Source organism: Ostrea edulis, chromosome 10 (assembly GCF_947568905.1).
Source record: "Ostrea edulis chromosome 10, xbOstEdul1.1, whole genome shotgun sequence".
Classification (NCBI taxonomy): domain Eukaryota; kingdom Metazoa; phylum Mollusca; class Bivalvia; order Ostreida; family Ostreidae; genus Ostrea; species Ostrea edulis.
This window is the reverse complement of record NC_079173.1, coordinates 22,774,334-22,797,745: the sequence shown is the minus strand read 5'-3', so window position 1 is coordinate 22,797,745 and position 23,412 is coordinate 22,774,334. Positions and strand designations below refer to the sequence as shown.

Genomic DNA, 23,412 nt, shown 5'->3' with positions numbered 1-23,412 from the left:
TTCTTCGCAGCGAGTGACCATTTGTATATGTGCTAAAACATTTCTAGCAGGACAGCTGCGAGGTACTGTTTATTAACACTTGTTTTATTTGTGACATACGTGTTGTCTAATATCGGGTGATCGGGGCCCTTTAAAAAGTGGTCGCCGCGATCTGGAAAATAGATTAAATCACAATGACGGGACTACGCTGTATTGCGGTGGGGATGAGTACATGTAGCTATTTACAGGTGTATACTGATTTGTGTCTACAGGCGCGGTTCACGGCTTCCTGGGTTTAAGTGTCCTTTGTTAAGATATTACAGCTTCATGAATTCATTCCCGATTTTACGGGAGAAAACATTTTGATGAAAAACTGACAAGGTTTTCACTGGTTACATCTATTTGAGACAGTAATAAGTTCTTTAGAACATGGCTTTAAGGACAACATCAGGTCCCGGTAACTAAGTTTAACATGCACGGAAATTATACCGTCGTGTAATACAAAATGTAAAACCCCGCGTTGGTTAAATAGAAACGATTTTGCATGTTAAGATATTTACTTAACAAGCGATTCAAATGAGCTAATTTAAAAATGCATGACACATCATTATTTCAAAATCGGAAAAAAATTCTGACAAGTGATCAATATGTTGTTTTAATGTCTTAAACGTTTCCGGTGTTTTTGTGTGTGTCTGTATCGTAATATAACGGATTTGGTAAATTCCGGTATAACACATTCCTTTAACGAAGACATGTAGTAAACAACAGAAAGCCATACTACTTTATAAGTACTAGCGCACCAAGCTACTTAGTGGTTCTCTCGGTGCAACTACTTGACACGTGAATACTGTTCAGTAGTCATTGACATCACGTTACCGTCCGTCCTCATTAAGTATAACATGTGAATGTATGTACAGACTTCATCGCGGCAACACAGTAGTTTTAAAAACACTCGCTCCGCAACAGGGACGTTCTGGGTGCGATCCCCTACAGCCGCACCAGACTCAAAACTTTAAACATTAACGAGCAAAGAGAACACTAAAATTCGGACGTAAAGTCCCGTGAAATATAACATTTAAAACACTAAAACCGGACGGAAAGTACCTTGAAGTGAAATATTCAGAACACTACATCCGGACGGACAGTATCGAGAACTAAAATATGCAGAACACTAAATATGGAAGACCAGAAGTGAAGTGTTCAGAACACTTAATATGGACGGACAGTTACCGTGAAGAAAATATTCTTGTGGCAGGAAACAAACAAAACACATTGACTGTGGAAAGTATGCTTTATAGAAACCCCATTCGTTTACTTCTGAACAGTTGAACAAAAGTTAGTTTAATTTAACAGACATTCAACTTGTCATTCACTTGGATCTTCATATACAGTGTTAATATTTGCCAGTTGAATTTTACTTAACTTTCGTAAAACTGGATCATGGGTATCAAAATGTTGAAAAAAATTCGCCACTTACATACTGTATTGTTATGAAAATACACTGTATACGATATCGCCCGCCCCTTTGGGAATTTGCCGTATTCCATTCCATCGTGCCTTAAGTTGGAATTCGCGTTATTCCACTTCATTATAATCCTATTTTAAATGCATCCAAACAATTGAAAATGAAAAAAGCGAAAAGCTTCCCATTAAATAGCCATTAACATCTTACCCGAACTGCACCGCAATACGCCAGCCCCTTGTTTCCGCCCCCTTCAAAGACCAGATTCTCAAAAGGGTAGGTGTGGTCCCTTGGATTGATTTCCATGGCCTTGATTTCGATGTCGTTAAGGACAGAGGGCATTTTTTTCAATTTCCGGGTATGGTTATAGACACCTAAATATTTGAACGCAATTAATTATCAAATTTATATATACATGTATATATAAAATACAAATCAAAACAATTGATATATGTACTACACTTGCAACATGATAAAGTATGACAAATCATTCCACAAGACTGAAACAGAAAAAGTGAAAAGTTTGAATTGAAAACAGTTATTATGAAGTGCTAGTAACTAATTATATACTAGTACTGCGTGAATACAGGAACTGAAATTATAAAATAAAAATTCCAGATGTGCGATAGTAAAAATCTCCATAATATATGCATGCAATCATGTTATGCTTCGTACATGTAAATTAATCCTAGTGTTATGAATTGAAGGTAAATCTAAGATATAGCACTGCATTCAGAAATTCAGAAAAGGGGGACAAGTCATAATTGAATCTTTGGCGCGCCTATTGTAGATAGCACAGTCAGCGAAATATTACGACACGTCAGTCACACGCGCACGGTGTGTTTATGAATAAGAATAAAAATAGATTTCAGTTTTGAAAATGCATGAGGACATTATTAACATTTTACTTTCATTTCTGTCGAAATTCCTAGCCGCGCTAAAATAGTCGTTCTTATATTTATTAACATTCATACGCACGTTGTTCACATTCATGAGGAAATGACTATCATTTCAATTGATAAAATCATAAAAGATAAAATTATCCGAAATGTAAATACATGTATCATGAAATGAACGCCCACGAAACAACTGTTTACAAGCGTATATAAAACTTTTTGAATACATCTCCCCACCTGTGAGTTACAGCTATAGTGTATTGTATTGTTTATTGGCTTTAAGCCTTACGGCTCATCAGCATAATACATATTCAATTACAAAGTATAAACAAAAAAGATGTATACAGTATGAAAAGTGGAGTGAATATTAGAGGATGGACATACATGAAGAGAGTTATAAGACAAGTTTACATAAAAAAGAAACCAACAAAAACCAGCATATACATTAGACGATAGTTTGGCTAGATCGTAAGAGTAAAGCACCTTTTAAAAATTTACCCAGATTACAGATTTGTTTTCTATTATGAATTGACATCAATTGTACCAGTTTAAACATAGAAGCATGCGACCAATAATATTTTTTTATATATGTGTATCTATTGGTTGTGCTACTATCGGAAGATGATTCATAATAGAATTATTAAAGGTAAATTAACCTTTCTATCAAATTCAATAAACTACTATAGATCTTTCCACGTGTGTTTCTTTGCTGTCGTCGATCCTTTTAAAAGCATTTCTTTCATCGGGTTTAAGTATTGACCTACAACACACTATTTATTGACGGTCGGCATGAGATCTTATCATTTTTATACTTCCTTTATAAATTCATGTTTGTTACTATCACGAGCTCACGATAATCACTGAATCTGAACAAAATAGTCTGAATTTCCGACCACTCCTCTGTGCCAGAATTTTAGAGGATGACAGTGATCATTCTGGTTTTCGAACTTTTTAAAATAAAACTTAATGAACTGTTAAACTGCAGGGTATTCAGTGTATCGAATATAATGTGCCCCCAGTGTTCAGCAAACTGGGTCAACGATTTGGATAGAAAGAGGGAGAGCGCAATTATACATTATATTAGTTATACTTCCAAACTTTAAAAATGGTTGTGATTTTCTAGTGCTAAGTACATAGTATTAGTAATATCAATAGTCAAACTGACGAGAAAAACATTCGCATTTAATATGGATACTGGGTTATAGAGAACTATATACATAACGTGCGGGTACACTTATACGCAATGTACCATCTAGTCACGTGCTATGATGTCACTATACCACGTGCCCGTGGGGGTCAGTAGAAGAATGGGAATTAATAATCTAATTTACCTGTGAACCTGACGGCAGCTGTAAAAAGGGTATGAAATAAAAATATATCTTGTCCACAAAAATCAACATAACTACAAAATAAAACAAAAATATCAAAAAGAACTCGTGCTATCATTTAAAAAAATCCACACAAGCAAACAGTTACATATATAAACAACCTCATTACCAAGTGTTTTCCCAGATCACCATGTAGTATAAATAGCATTCGAGGTTTGTCGAAGAAAATCGTAGGAATGGCCACATACAGAAAAACTGACAAGCAGATACCCATAATTTTTCAGCCTCTTTTCTTTATCATTAATATTATAATTGATTGTAATGTTATACACTGCACATTTAGTCATAAGCTTTGAAAACAGAACCATGTACACCTGAAGATGTATCTACATTGTATTTATCTATCTACATGTATCTATCTATCTATCTATGGCCACTGTAATTGAAGATAATTACTCTTTTTCAAATAAAATTTATTTCATAGATTGTATAGCAATACCTTTAATTAATTTATAATTCAATATTTTATTCACAAAATCATTGGGATTGGGCAGCAGGCACAGCCTATTTTAGCCCTCTCCCTATTTCAATCAATGATGTGATTACTTAATTTTTAACTTAATGATATCATAAATTGAATTATCTAATAGCATATCAACAATTGAATGAGGATTTCCTATATTAATGAAAAAAGTAATTAGTAGAAAATATCATTATGTTAATGAGAGAGCAATAATTCAATTAAATTCAATACTTTAATTATTCTAGATGTAATAATTAGAAATGGGGTATGAAATTATATTGCATCAAAGAAATCAATAATTCAAATTATACATAATAGTTGAAATGTAAAGCATGTGCAGTCAGGGAATGTGTGTGATTTCTAGTCCTCTTCTGTTGAAAATAATTCACGTGCAATATAATATTTTCAATAAAAAGAATGTCCCTCATGTACTTGTTTACACATAAGCTTCAATCTGTTCTTCTTACTTTTATAATACATAGATGGATGTTGATGAAAATGAGATACATGTATTTCAAAATATCAAAATATGATATTGTTTGTAAGAAACTTTGTTGCTAGGTAAAATTTCATATATATATATATATATATATATATATATATATATATATATAATCAAGAAATAAATACAAAAAAATCTACACAGGTGGTAGGATAACTAAAGTATCACAAAGCTGAATGAATTTCCTCGACTGGTTTTATCGGCTTTGTGATTTTATAACACACGAAGCACTAAATTGGGCAACGTCACGAACAGATTTTTGGATCCGCCCACTAGACGAATAGGTCATGTCCCGAGTCGCTCCCCGAAAAGCATTGTTTGGCAAACCAAAATCAGTAAACCTTTAATTTGAAATGTAAATACGTTTGCAGATTTAGTGCTATAATTGGTTTTTAAAAAAATATATTTAGCCATCTTATGTAAACTTTTTCATTTGTCCTGAGAAATTTGACAATCTAAGAGTTCGTATCGTTGGTCATTTTAGTGCTTTGTATAATTCTTGTATTAGACATTGTATCCACGTTGTGGATCCGACACATATAGATATCGGGTATTGGTGGAACCCAGTGCTTATATTTATACATGTGTGTGTGTTGGGGGGAGGGTGCGTGTGAAATTCTTGCTGAGCAGATTATTCATGACAAAAACACCACAGTTTTTATAAATCACATCATGTACGAATGTATAATGAAAAACACCATGTGAATTCATTTAAGGTCAAGAGTTTCGCACAACAGCTTCAATTCTTTATCATCAATTAAAGTCATGCAACAATTTGGTGAAACTCTTCAACCTAAGATTTTTTTTCCCCGACTCATTTCGGTCATCACGTGTGTGGGCTTTGAATACTTAACTCACGTCGTATATTATTTTCTGTATACATTCACACATGATGTATTTTGAAATATCTGTGGAATTTTGAATATTTTTCGCTTTCATTAGCTTCCAGTAGTTTAGATGGGAATGTCTACGATTTTTCTGCATTTTTTCAAATAAGTGTGCAAAAGAATTAATACCATTTAACACTTTATTACAAATGATTCAAAGAATGTGTGTGGGGGGGGGGGGGGGGATGGAATAATTTGTAAGATGTAATTGTTAGAACATGTTAAAATTACTCTGTGCTAAAAAAAACAAGAAAAAATGTAGGTCACACGAGAAATGTTAAGGTGTACTGGAACCACAAGACTGGTCTATGATCTTTGGTCTAATAAAATAAAAACCGAAAGTGCAAAGGAATACTTAAAGGTGAAAACCAACATTACCTCGTAATTTAGAAACATTAGCTACAAAACAGTACAAAGCAAACATGGCATAAACAAGCAATGAAATCAAAGAAAATATTAACATGCATATTCTCTAGCATTGATAACAATTCATGATTTAGTGATAATATTTTATTTTATGCAAAACTGCACGTGATATATACCGCGGCATGATGAATATTCTCAAAATTCTCGTGGTGATATTGTTGTTCGGAAGAGAATTTTTATTGTGTTAAGAATATCAAGCGTCGGGGAGACCTCGATCTGTTTCGCTCGCCATGGATTCTGTTACAAAAATCCCCATTCTCTACCCAGAGTTCCGTGCGCTCCTCGCACTACACCTCTGTCAACGGCTTTTTACAGAAATCTTGTAAAAGTTTCTTTGATCCAACATTTATGTTTTGGACTAAATATTTAGTCATATTATGATATGTTTTTGGAGCAATCAAATTGATGCTTACTGTAAATTGTTTGAAATCGCCGTTTTCTGATCATAAATTTGGAACTACTTCGTAATATGCGTATGAATGTAGGATATACACGTGGTGGAGATTTAAATGTAAACATGGAATCAAAAGTAAGAAAGGCTGTAAAAATACGATAAAACTTGTAAAATAAGAGTCAAACAGCTAAACGGTAAATATGCACTTATTAAAGTGTCAGTTGGCTATGAAAAGAGCCTGATGTATCACCTGTTGTCTGAACTTTTAAAGGGAAAGGAAACCGAGAATGAATGTTTATATCATGTGATTATATTGTCACGTGATTCCAAGCGTTGACAGAGGTGTATGTGAAGCTTGCGTAATGCGCCCTCTGGTGAGAGAATGCGAAAATCCCTTCTTTATGCACGCACATGGAAACCTTAGTTAAGCGAAGGCGGCACAAACAATACACAATCCTAGACATCAATAACAAAACGAATGACAACGGTCAAATTTTGATTAAAAACAGCCCAAACGAGCCTTTGGCTCAAAGAGCTAAAATTAACCTTGACTCGTAGAAAGTGATAACACATTTAAAACTCTAAAATGATAATTTAAAAAAAAACACAATTCCAAACGGTTTTATACTTTGAAAACATTATATTCAATTGGCCAAAATATCAAACTTGCACACCCGATTTCAGAATTTGATACTTTCTATACATGTACTTCTACGAATCTAAAAGCATAATTACCAATTAAATCTGTAAAGCGTTCTTGAGACCCTATCCTCCAATGTGATATGTGAACATTGGGTACTGATGCATTACCGACCAAACTAAAATCGGGTCTGAACTTTGATAATTTGCATATTTGAAATTAAATTAACAAACAATATTTTTTATGAAAATAAAAGAGTGACCTGTCTAAATAGCACTGAGACGAGTCACCTGGATTAGAATGTAGGACAGAAAGTCACAGGACAAAAAGTCATGGACAAAATGACCATGGACAAATATTACAAATAGAAATTTTATGACTGTAGGACAAATTGTCACAGGACAAAAAGTCACAGTTGGTAAGAAAATATTGATTTTTATGTAAATTTGAAAAAAATAAATAAATATGTTCTTTTTTAAGTTTAAGAATATATATATTACATGTGTATGTAAAATATTATATTTTCTATACGAGAATTTATTTACATTTCAAACTTTAAATCTTAATTGTAATGATTTGATAATTATCAATTTTTTATTCCTTTAATCAATTGTTTGTAAAATGTGAATTAAATTTTAAAAAGAATTTTTTTTTTATTGATAGAAAAAAACAACAACTTTGTAATCATTTGGTTTACGATGCTACATATCAATGATAGTCAAAACAAAATCTGATGACTGGAGTAGTGCTGAGTTCCTTTCACTCCAGATTATTGTCAAAACAAGAAGTAAGTTCTTGTTCTAGCTCTTCAGTATAAGTGAACACGGTGGTTATTTAATTGCTATATAATCAAGTAAAGGTGGGTTTTTTTAAATTTATTATTTGATAATGAATTAAAAGTGCTAAATGTGGCATAAACAAAGTCATTTTTGTGAATTTTTGTCCTGTGACTTTTTATCCTACATGTACAACTTTTGTTACTTTTTAGTTCTGTGACTTATTGTCCGTCTACCCCTTAATTAAAAGTGCATGGAAAAGAAGCTATCAATAGCAATAGGAAATACGCGCACACAAATCACCATTACCACAATCCCCTATTCCCAGTGCCGATTTTATCCACATAAAAGTGGTACATGATGCGATAGTTTGCACCTGCATGTACATGGTGCATGTCTATATTTACATGCATGAAGTCACACGCCCTTCAATTGCAGATTCCAAATTGAGGTCATAGTGACCTACTTTTGGGTCGTGATACTCTTCCGTTCTAGAAAAATCAACTGCCTAAGTTTGATAACCCTAGGCCTCCTACATTGTGCATGATATGCTCAGACACAAGTTGAGTACATATAACCCTTCTAGAAGGAGGCATTACCATGGGGATCAGGGTTAGAATAGGTCCCTAGTACCCCTTGCTTGTCGTAAGAGGCGGCTCAATAGGACGGCCCTGTGGATGAGACCGCAAAAACCAAGGCTCCACGTCATAGCACGTGTGGCACGATAAAGATCCCTCCCTGCTCTTCGGCCGTAAACGCCGATCATAGGCCTAAGATTTGCAGCCCTTCACCGGCAATGGTGCCATCTCCATATGAGTAAAACATTCTCCAGAGGGACGTTAAAAATATACAATCTATCAATCTAGAATGAGGCAACAGTGGCTTGTATTTGTTAAATGGCCCTACATGTATACCTCACAATGTGCAATATATGAATTGCAAACATATGGTTTGAGTATGTATAGCTATAAAATTTCAGAGGGGGCCACAGTGACCTTGGAGTCACGACCCTCCCCCCCCCTCCCCATGCATCGACTGACTAAGTTTATTAGTCATAGTCCTTTTTTTTTAAAGTGTGACCCAGACACGAAATAGCCTACAGACAGACAGACGGACGGGAAAGGTCTATACCATAATACCGCCCGTCACTAGACGGGTGTGTAATGAATGAATGATTAAATAAATGAATAATTAAAATAAATAAATTAATACATAATTAGATAGAAAAAGAAAAAAATCATGCTAGTCGATCCAGGACAAGACCCATTAACAGATACTTAGATTAACGCACTACGGTGATATGAGAGTTACCTTTCATTTTAGTGTGTGCTGTAAAAAAAAAAAATGAAAATCATAGCTGCAATTTAAAGGTGTACAAAGATGAACTCTAACCCTGCGTGCTTTTGCAGTGGTACACTGCCAAATACAGCTGAATTAACTCCGTGTAGCATTGCAGTAATAGGCATGACTTAATATTTTGTCTACGTATTTAGTGCTTCATTAAAGGCGCATTCTACAGAGGGTAATCCCAATCCTTACATGGAGCTATATTTTACACACAAAAAAGCAAATAATTATGAGCAATTAGGTATGTGTGTACTCAAATTCGACTTAGCCCGTCTTAGTTAAAAACCTTACAAACCTGTGCATATTCATTTTAAAGATATACGAATTAGTCTGTTCTCCTTAACACAAAACTTCAAATTTGTACTTAATTATGTACATATTTCACTTTGTTTATTTGCATACCTATATACATTCCTCTGACGTTACTTATATTGATACATGAAATTTCTGTATTGTATCTCATGTACCATTTCCATTGTGGTTTGAGCGAATAAAATGCATGAATGAGTTAGATACGGTGTTGATGTATCTATTTATAGTTTAGTGGATTTGTACGGACAGTATCGTATTACACACGTTTACAACATAATCATTTAAATCTTTCGTTAATATCTCATATATACAATCTATACTTTAATCTATGATGATATTTATACTGGGGACAACATCGCCTCCGCTGCTGTTCATCAAAAAAGGCCAAGACGGATTGATGATCAAACACCATTTCCTGATCGTCGATGGGATAGAATTTTATCATTGAAAATCACACGACATTCAGAAAAAATGTCAAAAGCGGAGGGAAGGCCTAGATCCTCCCTATATAGCAATTACTCTGCGTGTCTCCCAGGGAACGGGGGAGGGGGGGGGGGGGGGGGGGGGGGGGGGGGGGGGCTCCGACTGACATTTCCCTCCTATACAAGGCATTTATATGAATCACTATCAACAGAGTTGTTCAAAGTCCTAATGTTACCAACAGAAATAAACAACGTTGAAATGTATTGCGCTGGACACTAAAGGGGCCTAGAGGTGGACCACAGGGGCTTCTTGTCCATTACGCTCCAAATCTATACATAAATATCTAACGTAGATATCTATATATAGATTGAGAACATAATGGATAAGAAGCCCCTGTGGGTGGACGATATAAATTAGGACACAGTATCGATGAAGATGAAGCATAACTACACCCCCCCCCCCCCCCACACACACACACACATACATACATACACAAATACAAACGCACATACAGACACACATACACATACAAACAGACACACACATTTATACACAAACATCACTAGATCACAAAACTGAAGACCTGAATTGCTCTATTACACACATAGACCATGCCTCGTTATCGTGTACTTAGGAATACTTATGATCAGTGACATTGTACTATATTTTATTTCCTCCTTCGCATCCTGATGACACTTGACACTGGCTTCCTTTGATTTTCTTGAATGTCACGCAAACGACCAACATTTTATTGCCTGGGTTTTTCGAAAGAAATTTAAGTCGAACACAAGACTTGATTAGTTTGAAATTTTACTCGAATTCTGACTGCTCAAATAAAACAAACTTGAAATTAAGTTTGAGATTTTTGTTTCGAGAAATCCAAGCCCAATATGCACCCTATACATGAGTTAGGCATGGTGTAAAATAAATCTTGAGTTTGTCGAGAACTTTCACAATGTAATGTTGACCCAGCAGTGATGTTTCAGAACAGTCACAAATGAGAAAGCAAGTCCTACTTTCACTTTCAAATCAGCGACTGTGCTGAAACTAAAGAAGCTGTTAACACTGTATCAATGCATACACCACTAAGTTGTGACACTAGCTATTACAGTTGCGGATCCAGAGGGGAGTTCTGGGGGTCGGAAACCCCCTTTCGTATATATACAGTATTTGTAAGTATTTTCATGCTGCCCCTTGTGGGCCCTTGATTGGAAACAATAGATATGTTATATAGGATTGGGCAGCAGGCGCATTGTCTGTGTAAACTCTCTCCAAACGAGGCTCATTCTGATGTTTTACAGACATCCATCGGTTATACTCACTTAATCATGTTAATAAAACCGAACATACGCATTCATACCATTCACGGCAATCAGATCAAATTTGTTGAAGTTTTAAGGAACTACATTCAGGTTCACTTGCAGGTAACAGGTGTGTTGCAAAACATATACATGTACATGTACATATATGTCACCTGACATCAATCTCTCCTCTGTATAAATCAGGAGGATAGACAGTTTGAAGTTTTGACACCGACCCCACCCTCTCTGTCTCTCCCAATTCCAGTATTTTACACTAGGCCCGTTCTGAGTTAGTTATGGACATTCTGTATTTTTAAGCACACCCCTCCCCAGTCTTTATTTCATCTCAAATTGATTTGAGCTGGGTGTAAATTGATATATGCTTATTCTATGACCTATTGCTTGATATATTACTTAATTACTTATATGGACAATGAATGCCGTGGTAATCAGTTCACAAATACACGGAGTATAGGCAGTTTCAACAACGATCCTTTTAAATTTCTTGTTGTATAATGAGATTTAGGGATAAATTCATAATAATTTAAGTCGAGGTATGCTGTGGGGTAAGTAATATGCGAAGGACTGTCCGCAACACCCCTCCCTCCCGAGAATTTCACGAAGATAAAGGTTAACATACATATTTAAAACTATTCAACGTTTATACATTAAGTTTTCACGTCTGGTTACACGCAATAAATTTTTACACCTCGGACAGGTGGACAATAAAATAAACAAACAGCTTTCATACTTGTATAACGTTCGTTCATAGTAACGCTTAGGGTACAAAAGTGGATGCATCTTATACATGTATTCTGCAAACTATAATTTAATAAACACCTGTTTGCATGCGTTGATAACCAGGTATCTTGATCATTATAAAAACGCTAATTATACACACAGACAGAAAGTTGCTCAACTGAAATGTTAATTATGCATGCATTATACACATTGAAAGCCGCAACATAACTGAACATTGGGTTCACAGACCCCAGGCATGTCATTTGGTAGACAACAATCACTCGAGCTAGGACTTAAAAAAATGGGGGGGGGGGACTAACCTCTATTTCTGACCACTCCATCGAGTTCGTCTTGCTCCTGTTCATCTAACTCGAACTGTTCATCGATGTAGCGATTCCGTGATGCCAGAACCGCGTTGTTTCTGATGTCTCCCGGGTCCTTCCAAGTCTGCACCCCAAGAGCGCTCCCCATCCTTTTCAGCAGTGACCACAACTTTTGGAAGCCTTTCCGATACTCAATGCTGTAAATTTGGTCCATAATGTAAGTTATTAAGGTGAAAATAGACATAAAAACGTCATTTACACGAAACCAATCCATCCTGGATCCCTTTAGGGTAGAGGAATCTGGGAGTAAGTTCCCCGGCGTAGTCTGAATGGGCAAGAGTCTACCACGATAAAGAGGGTATACACTTATATACACACAGATCCCTCAGTGGTCACGTTGTAATTTTAAAGATACCACATTTTTTAAAAAGCAAGGCTGTCTTTCGAATGCAATGAATCAATATTCCAAACAGAATCGATACACACGTTCACACACAGCGTCAGACCACACACTCGTTAAAAGTTACAAAATCGAGAAAAAAACCCGGTACATATCTTTTGGTTTTCGGTAGAAGGTAATGTATCATAAACGATTGTCCAATTTAATTTTTTTTAACACCACCCACTGTAAACAAACGTATATTCTTCTTCGCGATATATGCCTATTATTCGAACTTTCCACACGAGGGCACAATCCTGATTAAACTAATCCAATCGACCGTGAATGACTTTTCCTCGTGTATAATTCAAAGTATGTTTTCATTCAATTAATCTCTTGGTGAATTAAGAGCATATATCGCCACGATCACAAACAACCACATGCATTCTTTAATCGGAAGTTGGAACCAACTATGATCGGAAATTCAAATTTACATACGGGATTTTAAATATTCATAAAACGAAAAAGCATTGTAGTAAATGATATACACACTTTTTTGATTCAAGATTGATAACTCTTTTTATGGAAGTATGGAACTGCATAGCTGTCAAGATCCAACTTTTTTTTTTAATACTCCTATATGCTGTGGTGCATGCACTTTCATCGTATAATGAGGAGATATTTTATATTTACATACAATTATAATAGTTTTTTCCTCCTTATCAATTTTAGTAAAGAGGTTCGAGTTCATATGTCAACGAAGAACATGGCAGCCACTTGAGACGATCCTGGCTGGTGTCGACTGTAGATATAAACAATGAAAATTGTGTTGTTGTTGTTTTGTTTGTTTGTGGGGTTTTTTTTTGGGGGGGGGGTTCATTGATAGGGGACATGACGGTGGTAAGAATGAAACTTGCATTTACGCTCGTCATTAATCTTTCTATGGTCCTGGAAATCGTAATGGATATAAGAGATGTAACCAGTCTGGTTCAGAATGTTTCTTAGAAACCACAGGGCATACACCGTAGTGTCAGACATTAGGCCTAGTGTTGCTGTGATTTATATATATATTAGATGGGGCTAAAGGCAAGCTGACGTAATTACCCCCTACAACTTCCTGCCAGATTTTTAGTCCTATACTACAGTATCACCTCAGTATCACGAATGTCATACATGACAAAATCTGTCTTCATCTCCAAACCGCACAAGAGGCTGTAGTTTGACCAGTGTATGTTTAGTGAATTTATATTCGGGGCTTACGGCATACTTGTTTTTACTTTGTTTTGTTGTTTGAGGAGAGTATTTCTAAAGGAAGGGAGAAGAATGTTGACTGCAGCAAAACTACAACAATGACCGAAAATGAAATATACCCACCTCCAATTTACATTTTCGCTTCAATAAAGATGTATCATACGTGTACATTCATGTAAAAAACAAAGTATGTCCTCTTTTCATTTTATTTTATTTGGCTTGTAGTGGCGAGTCCAGTATATGTTGAAGGGGGCAATAGGTTGGGATTCTGGAAACCGCCTTAAAGGCCCCCCGAGTGTCCAGGGCAAAGCTCTGACCCCGGGGCCCATAAAACTTAGACTAACTCACTTTTGATCAAATTCTCTTTTTCATTATTTGGTTTTTTTTTTATTATGAAAGTAAGACTTTAATCAAAATTGTTTCCAAGAAATTAGTATATTTTGTTTATAATTTATGATGGGTTTACTTTGGGAAGTTCCGCTCCCCCAATGGGGCATATATCCTCTCTCTCTCTCTCTCTCTCTCTCTCTCTCTCTCTCTCTCTCTCTCTCTCTCTCTCTCTATTATTATCATCTTGCGTATCACGCGACCTTAAAAGAGAATTTTGTGAGATTATAAATCTCAAGAAAAGGGGGGGGGATGTGGTAGTATTGTAGGGAGGTGGCGGGTGAACGGTAAACATCGGTCTACATTTAGAAACCGCAGTGGGTAGAACGCCCGAATAGCAAAGTAGGAATTCCGGATCCGACCGGTAGAACCGTATTTATTACTCCCTGTCCTCTTACTGATTGTATATTGCTTAACGTCCCATACGAGAATTTTTCACTCATATGGAGACGTCACCATTGCCGGTGAAGGGCTGTAAAATTTAGGCCTATGCTCGCCGCTTACGGCAGGGGGGGGTGTCTTTATCGTGCCACACCTGCTGTGACACGGGGCCTCGATTTCTGTGGTCTCATCCGAAAGACCGCCCCATTCAGTCGCCACTTACGACAAGCAAGGGGTACTGAGGACCTATTCTAACCGGATCCCCGGCACGGGACCTCCGTCCTCTTAAAATGTAATGCATATACATGTATAATGTTAAAAGCTATTTGTTTTGCCATGATTAAAAAGCTACTATCATTGGATAAAACGCGTCACGTGACTTCCGATTATATTGTTATAGACAGTCAGTAAGGAATCCATGCACATCAATATGGAGGATTTGCATTAAAACATTACGAAATATGCAAATTGTCTGTTGATGTATGATCATCGTCAAAATAAAATAGTTATTGTTTAAAGTATGCTACTTTTTGTCTACGGAAAATATCAGCCTGATATGTTCTGCCTCGTTTGGTATGGGCTTGACCAACCCGATATTTCCTTACAGGAGTTATGAGATTGATCACTGTTCGATATCTTCACCTTTCATCAGTACATGTAATGAACGTTACAGTACTATAATAACCAATACCATGACGTGGTGCACTTATCTAAAGATTCGGTAAAATTCTTAATATAAATAACATGAAATATGTGGGTAATATTACATTTATATGATATATGGCGATATATGATATGTCGGGATATCATTATGAAAGATGAAGATAACGAACAGTGATCAAGCCCATAACTCCTATAAGCAATACAAAATAGAGAGCTGGGCAAACACGGATCCCTGGATACACCAGAAGTGGGATCAGGTGCCTAGGAGGAGTAAGCATATGATGTGATAAAACTTATAATTACGGGTATATGATTTAGTACTGGTATCATACGTATAATACACTGTTAACAACGTGTAATTCAATACGATGCCAGCTCCCTAAGATATACACATTATTTACCGAGTCCGGAGTACTCGAGGGTAGATAAAACGTCCGATTGTGGTACTGTTAATTCAAATTCTTTTAAATGCGTATTCTTATATTCTATATTTCTACAATAAGTTTTAATGTCTTCCGTTTCCAACGGAAAACCTTTAAGTTATTGCAAAAGTTTTTTCTTACAATTTTTGTGAACGCGATTTCTGGGATAAGCGTCCACGGATTTCCGTGAAATTTTTAGAGATGATAGATAGTCACTTGACCTAGATATCAGGTATTTTCCCGACTTATATTTCGTTGCTTATTACGTAATGTATTGACGTTTTCCCGATTTCTAGTGGGTCACTTTGTTTTAGGAAAATATTCAAGATATCAAGTTGATATTTTCAACAATTATAGAGTTCAAGTATTCATAGATGTGCCGAATCGCATTCAAATGTCTTTAATGCAAAAAACAGCACTGGAGCTAGGTATGGCTCAAAAAACGCCACCTTTCCCCCCTGCAATTTTGTACGCATTTTTGTGAAATTGAATATCTTTTTATATACATATAGTTTGTACAGACATCTCGAACAAACTTCATAAACAATGACGAGACATATTCAATAATATCACGTTTTAGGGGCCAGTCACTTAAATAAGGGACTGATAGGGACCAATAGTCCTTTCTAAATATTTTAACAAGAGGCTCATGGGCCACATCGCTCACCTTGGCCCCGCTATTGTTCAGCCGGTATGATTTATAATTTTTTTTTCAATCTTTATTCCCAGGAAAAAAATTCAAAGAGTACCCACTTAAGTGAACATGAATTCATAAAACATGGGAATACCTTAACACCAATGTGATTCATATGACCTTGTTTTACTGGGAAAAGATCAAGGTCACGTAAATCATGGTATGGGATTTTTGGTCTTGCCAGAAGAAATTTATATACAAAATATAAAAGTTATATCTTAAATAGTTGCGGAGATATTGAATGCACAAGACTTTCCAAAAGCAGGCCATACTCCAAGGTCAAAGTCACAAGGTCAAACGCTATGGTATCACAAGGTCTTGCCATAAAGAATTTATATACAAATATGTTTGTAAAACATATGCCACCCGTGGCGCAAAATTGGAAAGGTTATACACGTGCATCATTTATTATGATATATTATTACGATCAAGTGAAAGGTTCTCAAGATAATGAGCGGACATGTGGTCTACCGACCGACATACAGGTGCAAAGCAATATGCCCCTATACTTTGAAGGAGGGTGCATAAAATATAACAGTTTTCCCTTAAATAGTTCAGGAGATATTGAATAGGTTGCATTTTCTTAAAAGTAGGTCAAACTCAAAGGTCACAAGGTCAAAGATCATGGTATAAAATGAAAGGAATCTATATACAAAATATGAAAATTCCATATCTTACATGTAGATGGTTAGGGAGACATTAAATACATGTACATGTAGGTCAGGGTTTCTTAAAAGAATGAGTCAAAATTCAAGGTGAAATGGTCAGAGACTTTAGTACAAAAAAGGTACTCAAGGGATGTATATGATATATGAGAGCCCGATCTGACATTCACTATTTAAATGTTAAGTAAAATTAAAGTTTTGAAATTTAGGTCAAACTCCAAGGCCAAGATCACAAGGTCAAAGGTTACGCATGACATATAAGGCCTTACAATAAGGAATCTTTATTCAAATAATGAAAGTCCTACCTTGAATAGTTCAGGAGATATTGAATAGTTGAAGTTTTCCTTAACGTAGGTCTCCAAGGTCAAAAGGTTAAAAACTTTGGTTCCAAAGAAAAAATTATGTCACAAGGAATGCACAAATGAAATCCCTATCATTTACCACTCCAAAGGTAGGAACAAGATTAAAGCTTTAGACAGAGAGAATGGAATATGCCCTCAACTTTAGTCGCAGGGGCATAACAAACTTGAATTCATACAACTTGAGAACATTTGCATTTGGATTTTGATTTAGTGTGGACCTGCTACTTTTAAAAAGAATTTGTTTTAACAATTGTTAATTAATCAATTTCCTATGTATCAGCATATAAAAATTAATCCCCAATTGTGACATTCTCTTACCCCCGGGGACCATGATTTGAACAAATCGGAATTTACCTTATGCCAGGAGTAATGGTCAAGTAAGTAAGTTTGATACCCTAAAATGACCCCACCATTACCCCGAAGAAAATGATTTTTTAAAAACTCGGAATCTTCACTATATCAAGCTTTCATATCGATTTCCACTTTTCTAACCCCGTGATTTAAACGAATTTCCGTATATATCAGCATATCAATCTTTGATCCCCTATTGTCGTATCCACCGGTGACCATCATTTGAACGAACTTAAATCTACTGTTGTTAGGGAGATTTCAGGTATATTAAAATTATACAGGGGTATTAAAGGGGTGCTGGTCTACTCAATGTAAGGAGAAAACGATGATTTTCTAGCGTATAGTTATGAAGGAGTGATGTTTATAGTGGTAGTGGGCAAGAGCGCGAGAAAAATATCAGAAATCTCATGGGCGTTACGATACATGTATATAGTGGTACTGAATGGTGATTCCATGTTGAACATAAAATTTAACTCCCCTTCTATTGCTCAAAGTCATTCTCTCTACCCTGTTTTTCGTCCGACTGTCTGTATCGCTAAATGTGTCCCGTCAACAGCTTGCAGGCCGTACACGCTTTCACGTTGCATTGTAGTTGTTTACTTTCGAAATTCCGCGTGCAACGTCCCATGATGATAGATATTTCAAAATGGGGCATTCCCCTATCCGACTCGGATAATACATAATTAATTAGAAAATTATCTCGATTACTCTTCAATTCGATTAATTCAATTGCATAATTTGCATAAAGTGTATAACTTTTACAGCTTGATATACAACACATGTTTTCATTCCTATACGATGATATCCAAAGAAAACGACCATACACATATGTACATTTATAACAAACCTCTTGTACGTCTGCACACAAGTAGTGTGACAATCCTGTCAACTGGACCTAATCATGTTGACTGTATCGCATTGTGCATGCACTTTCACTAAATTGCCCGGATATATACAAGAAGGATTTACGTGAACTTTCGGTAGTAATCTTTGGGTTATTATATGACTATATCGGAACAGTAAGAGGATATTAAATTTCGTAGTTTATAACATATTTATATTGAATTCACGGTGTCTATATCAAGAAAATAAATAATGCCTGTCTTTTCTCTGTCTGTGTGTGTCTAGACATTATTGTTTAAACTCGGAAATATATCGCGAATATCATGTGTATAAATACAGGAATAAAAATATTCCTAAGTAGTTAGGACGCCCTAACTTAAGATGTTCCCAAGATATCATCGAGAAACACCCTAAGACGTGTCCTAAGTTGATCTTAGGATGTTTCTAACCTTTTTCCTAAGTTATATCTTAGGACATATCCTAAGACATATCTTAGGAAAGTTTGGTGAACATGCCTGTAACTGGACTTTCCATGAGGTGTTTTTTAGTCATTGGGTTACATTCAGAAAATTATCTTGTAAATATAGTCTGAAGTATGATTTTATTCTTGACAAATACACCAAATTCCAATAAACTAATTTAAATGTGTATTCATCTCTCTCTTTCTTTCTCTCTGTGTTTTCTTTACATTTGATATTCTAATTGCCGTTATGACCCATTAGCTTCTTAAGAAAACACATGCACTAATCTGGATGGCTTCAAAAATTTCGCCTGAATAATCAGGACAATGAACAAGCTTATAATATGTAAAATTGAAACCATACACCTTTACTTTACAAACTGTATACATACAGGGAAATATTCGCTACCGTTTTATTTTCGTCCCTTTCGCCCTCGTTGTCATTGGGCGAATTTAAGAATGGAGGAAACTGTTTCTCTCATGTCTCTTTTTTAACACAACTATGTCTGGGCGAATTTAAAACGGGATGAAACTGTCTGCAAGTGTAGAAAGGCGAAAATAACACGGGGCGAATATAACAGTATTTATTATCCATGAATCATATTTTACCCATATCATTATAAATCTCAAGATAACGCTTCAGTTTCATCTCAACATGACAGCAAACACCAACACCTGTAGTTTCCAAACCTGTGGCGTCAACAAAAGGTGTAACATGTGGTTCACCTAGAAGTGGCGGCGTTTTCCTGATGTGTCCCATGCCTTACGTATTGTTTTTCATATGTTCACACACGGTTTGTAAGTATTTCTCTCCCATTATAACTTCTGATTACCCTTGTGAACAGTGGGATTTCCCCCATCGCCCCTTTTTCTTGTATATTTAGTTGGTCGTGTCTTCTCTTTCACATTTATTTGCTTGGCTCATGAACTGGTTACTGAAATGCAACAACTTCTCCTTATCCTGAAATGAAACAGCATAATTTAACAATTTGTTTTACTGTATTGACTTGTAGATATCAAATAAATGCAAGTGTGCATGTGCAAGTAAATCGTACAAATCACACACATATACAAAAACACATCTACAAACACACACGCGTGCGCGCACGCATTGTAACACTGCAACTTCAATCCGGAAGTCATTACTTTGGCATTTTACTTGTCACTGTAAAGCTGATCACCTCAATTGCCCGGAGTACTTCCTAAGTTAACCAAACTTGTGAAAAGTAGAATGAAAAGAGAGATGACCGAACGGATTTCAGATTCTGTTTAGAAAGGTATCGATGATAAAGTACTTGTTCGGGATTGTACGTTTGCGAAGAATACAAGAATACAAGAATTTACACCAGGTATCATACAGGCTGTGGTCTCCATAAATGCGCGTGTGTGATGATGCTTACGGGTGTTTCTTCAATCTGATCATTTGACGACACAATACTTTAGACACCTGGATGCCTGATCTATTGTCTTTGAACTTATTTGTTTCTTTCTCTTTTTCAAATCATATTAATTTATTTGTTAATTGAGTCAGTATGTGGTTTTTGTGGCTCTGCTTCTTTGGCGCCGGATTGCCGCCACTTGTGCTTGTATCACAGTTGTCCATGCTGACAGTATCAGCAGACACTTCTTGTTTGTCCAGGTTCAATGGCGTTTGCACTTTTGAGTCAGCTTCACTTCAACAGGCATGAATAGGTAAAACCTTCCCATATTTTTCAGATTTATCACAAACTCTGCAGTAATTGTTGCAAAATTGTACTTTTTTCCTGTTCCATCTCCGATCATCGCTGCGTGTCTTGTATCAAAGACACAATATTCACCGCATTCACAACATACACATCAGCCATAATAAGACATATATGCATCATATGAGGTAGTAACGTTACACCCAATGTACTGTCTAAGTCTATATGAAGATTAATGTTTATAGGACAAGTACCTGTTCCTAACAAACTTGAAAATGACCTACCTACCGTAATCCTTTTCTTGTCATTCATCATCAAATGACACATACACATACAATATTACATATAAACATTCTAAAGATGCTGACTCTTTGTTATAATAAAATAAATACATGTACCTGTCACAGAACAGTCTCAAACATTGCATACAAAATATCTCTGTGACATATGTAATAAAAATGTAAACCTTTCACCATCATATTTTTGTTACCTGGATAACTCTTTCTCGGCAGTATTCGCATCATCACAACTCTTTTTGACTTCTTTCTCCGCTGCTCTTCCTACCTCATTCTCCCTACCCTTTTCAAGATTCTGTTGCACGCAGATGGAATATTTAGTACATGCCAAAGCATGATCAGTTTCCTCTGGCCTGCTTAAAGCATACCTCTAAAAAATACGCAATATTTAAGCCATATGCCCCGACTACAACAAAACAGGAACGTGATCATTTGTTGCAGGATTTAAATTTTGATTTCGTATTTATCTGTATTTATACGTTTACAGCGCATATGTTGCTTTTTAATTGAATCAACTGAATATGATATCGCACGTTTTGTTCAAAATATATTAGGTAATGCATATCATCATATAATTTCCATTCCACAACACATGCTTACCATTCAGGACCGTCCCGTGGGAATCCGGGTTAGAATAGGTCCTCAGTAACCCTTGTATGTCGTAAGAGGCGACTAAATTGGGCGGTCCTTCGGATGAGACCGCAAAAGTCGAGGCCCCGTGTCACAGCAGGTATGGCACGATAAAAATCCCTCCTTGCTGATTGCTTCCCTGGCAATGGCATGACGTCTCCAGATGAGTAAAAAAATTCCGAGAGGGACGTTAAACAATATACAATCAATCATCTTTAAGTTTACCGCAAATGTTCTGTTCTATATTGTTAGCAAACAAAATAGATTTACTACCCTTTACGGAAAAAAGTGTAAAGGGACATTAAACTGGTATCCCGTTGATTGATGCTATACACGAACACGAGAGAAACGAGTTCAACAGGGGTTCCAGTTAAAGGGACATAACTTAGTAACAAACATATTCTGGAATTCGGAATTACGTTGAGGTAGACAGATACAATTCTACCGTTGTGAGAATGAGTTCCCCTTATTGAGACGTCCCCTCGAAGACTGGTTCTGGATAATTCCCCCGGTGAACGTTTTGCTCTGGAGGCAGACAACCTCGTAAGAAATTCCACTCAGAGCCAGACACGCCAGGAAACGCATAAGGCCACTGCACACACACACACACACACACACACACACACACACACACACACACACACACACACGTTTACTGGATTCATGTCCGCCTGTCTGTCGAGGGAGTCTCACTCTAGAGCCAAATTTCAGAGAAATGTCTCACTCTAGAGCCAAACTTCAGAGAAATGTATCACTCAAAAAACCAAACGTCAGAGAAATATCTCACTCTAGAGCCAAACTTCAGAGAAATGTCTCACTCTAGAGCCAAACTTCAGAGAAATGTCTCACTCTAGAGTCAAACTTCAGAGAAATGTCTCACTCTAGAGCCAAACTTCAGAGAAATATCTCACTCTAGAGCCAAACGTCAGATAAATATCTCACTCTAGAGCCAAACGTCAGATAAATATCTCACTCTAGAGCCAAACGTCAGAGAAATGTCTCACTCTATAGAACCAAACGTCAGAGAAACGTCTCACTTTACAACAAAACTTCAGAGAAATGTTTCACTCAAGAGCCAAACTTCAGAGGAACGTCTCGCTCTTGAGCAAAACGTCAGAGGGACGTATGTCTGTCTCTCTACGATGTGGCTTAGAGCCCACAAATCCTCTTTCAAATATATTGATTTACACACTACTTCGTTATGTTTTTAATGTCATACGCTATTAACCGCCGCGGTAGTCTAGAAGTTAGAGCGGAAGCCCTGCATGCGAAAGCCCGGGGGTTCGAATCCCGGCTGCGACAGACCGAAGTCGTTAAAACAGGTAGTGACAGATCCATCGCCAAGCGCTCGGCATCAGGTGTGAATGCCATGGGTCCTCGGAGATGACCTTAAAAAAGTGTGTGGCACGCTATTTTATAGAACCCTCACTGCTCAATGGCCGTTAGCTAAATTTGAAGCCCTTCACCTGTCTTGGTGACGTCTCCATATGAGTGAAAAATTCTCTCGAGAGACGTTAAACAAAATACAATCAATCAACATACACTATCAAAGCAAACATAAGAAATTGCTAGTATTAGAGGAGTTATCGTTCTTAGTCTTGACTGCCAAGACTGCACAAACCTTTCGTTCTTAGTCTTGGGCGCTTGTGCATGGTTTCAGATCAATGAATATACATAATCAGTTTT

General features: G+C 36.4%; 1 protein-coding gene across 9 annotated transcripts in view; it reads right to left on the bottom strand.

Moving 5' to 3' along the window:
• LOC125665551 (uncharacterized) overlaps positions 1–23,412 on the bottom strand; it is a 48,786-nt gene that overhangs the window by 21,303 nt on the left and 4,071 nt on the right. For 2 of the 9 annotated variants that reach the window (XM_048898249.2, XM_048898250.2), the window contains exons 2-6: positions 12,258–12,457; positions 9,125–9,142; positions 5,956–5,976; positions 3,669–3,686; positions 1,652–1,815 (exon numbers count right to left, since the gene is read on the bottom strand). In XM_048898249.2, the coding sequence (XP_048754206.1) occupies positions 1,652–1,815; positions 3,669–3,686; positions 5,956–5,976; positions 9,125–9,142; positions 12,258–12,408 (372 nt within the window). In that variant the 5' untranslated portion in view covers positions 12,409–12,457. Of the gene's footprint in view, positions 1–1,651; positions 1,816–3,668; positions 3,687–5,955; positions 5,977–9,124; positions 9,143–12,257; positions 14,395–23,412 lie in introns of those variants that run through there. The other 7 variants (XM_048898244.2, XM_048898245.2, XM_056152298.1 and 4 more) reach the window with 7 other exon arrangements.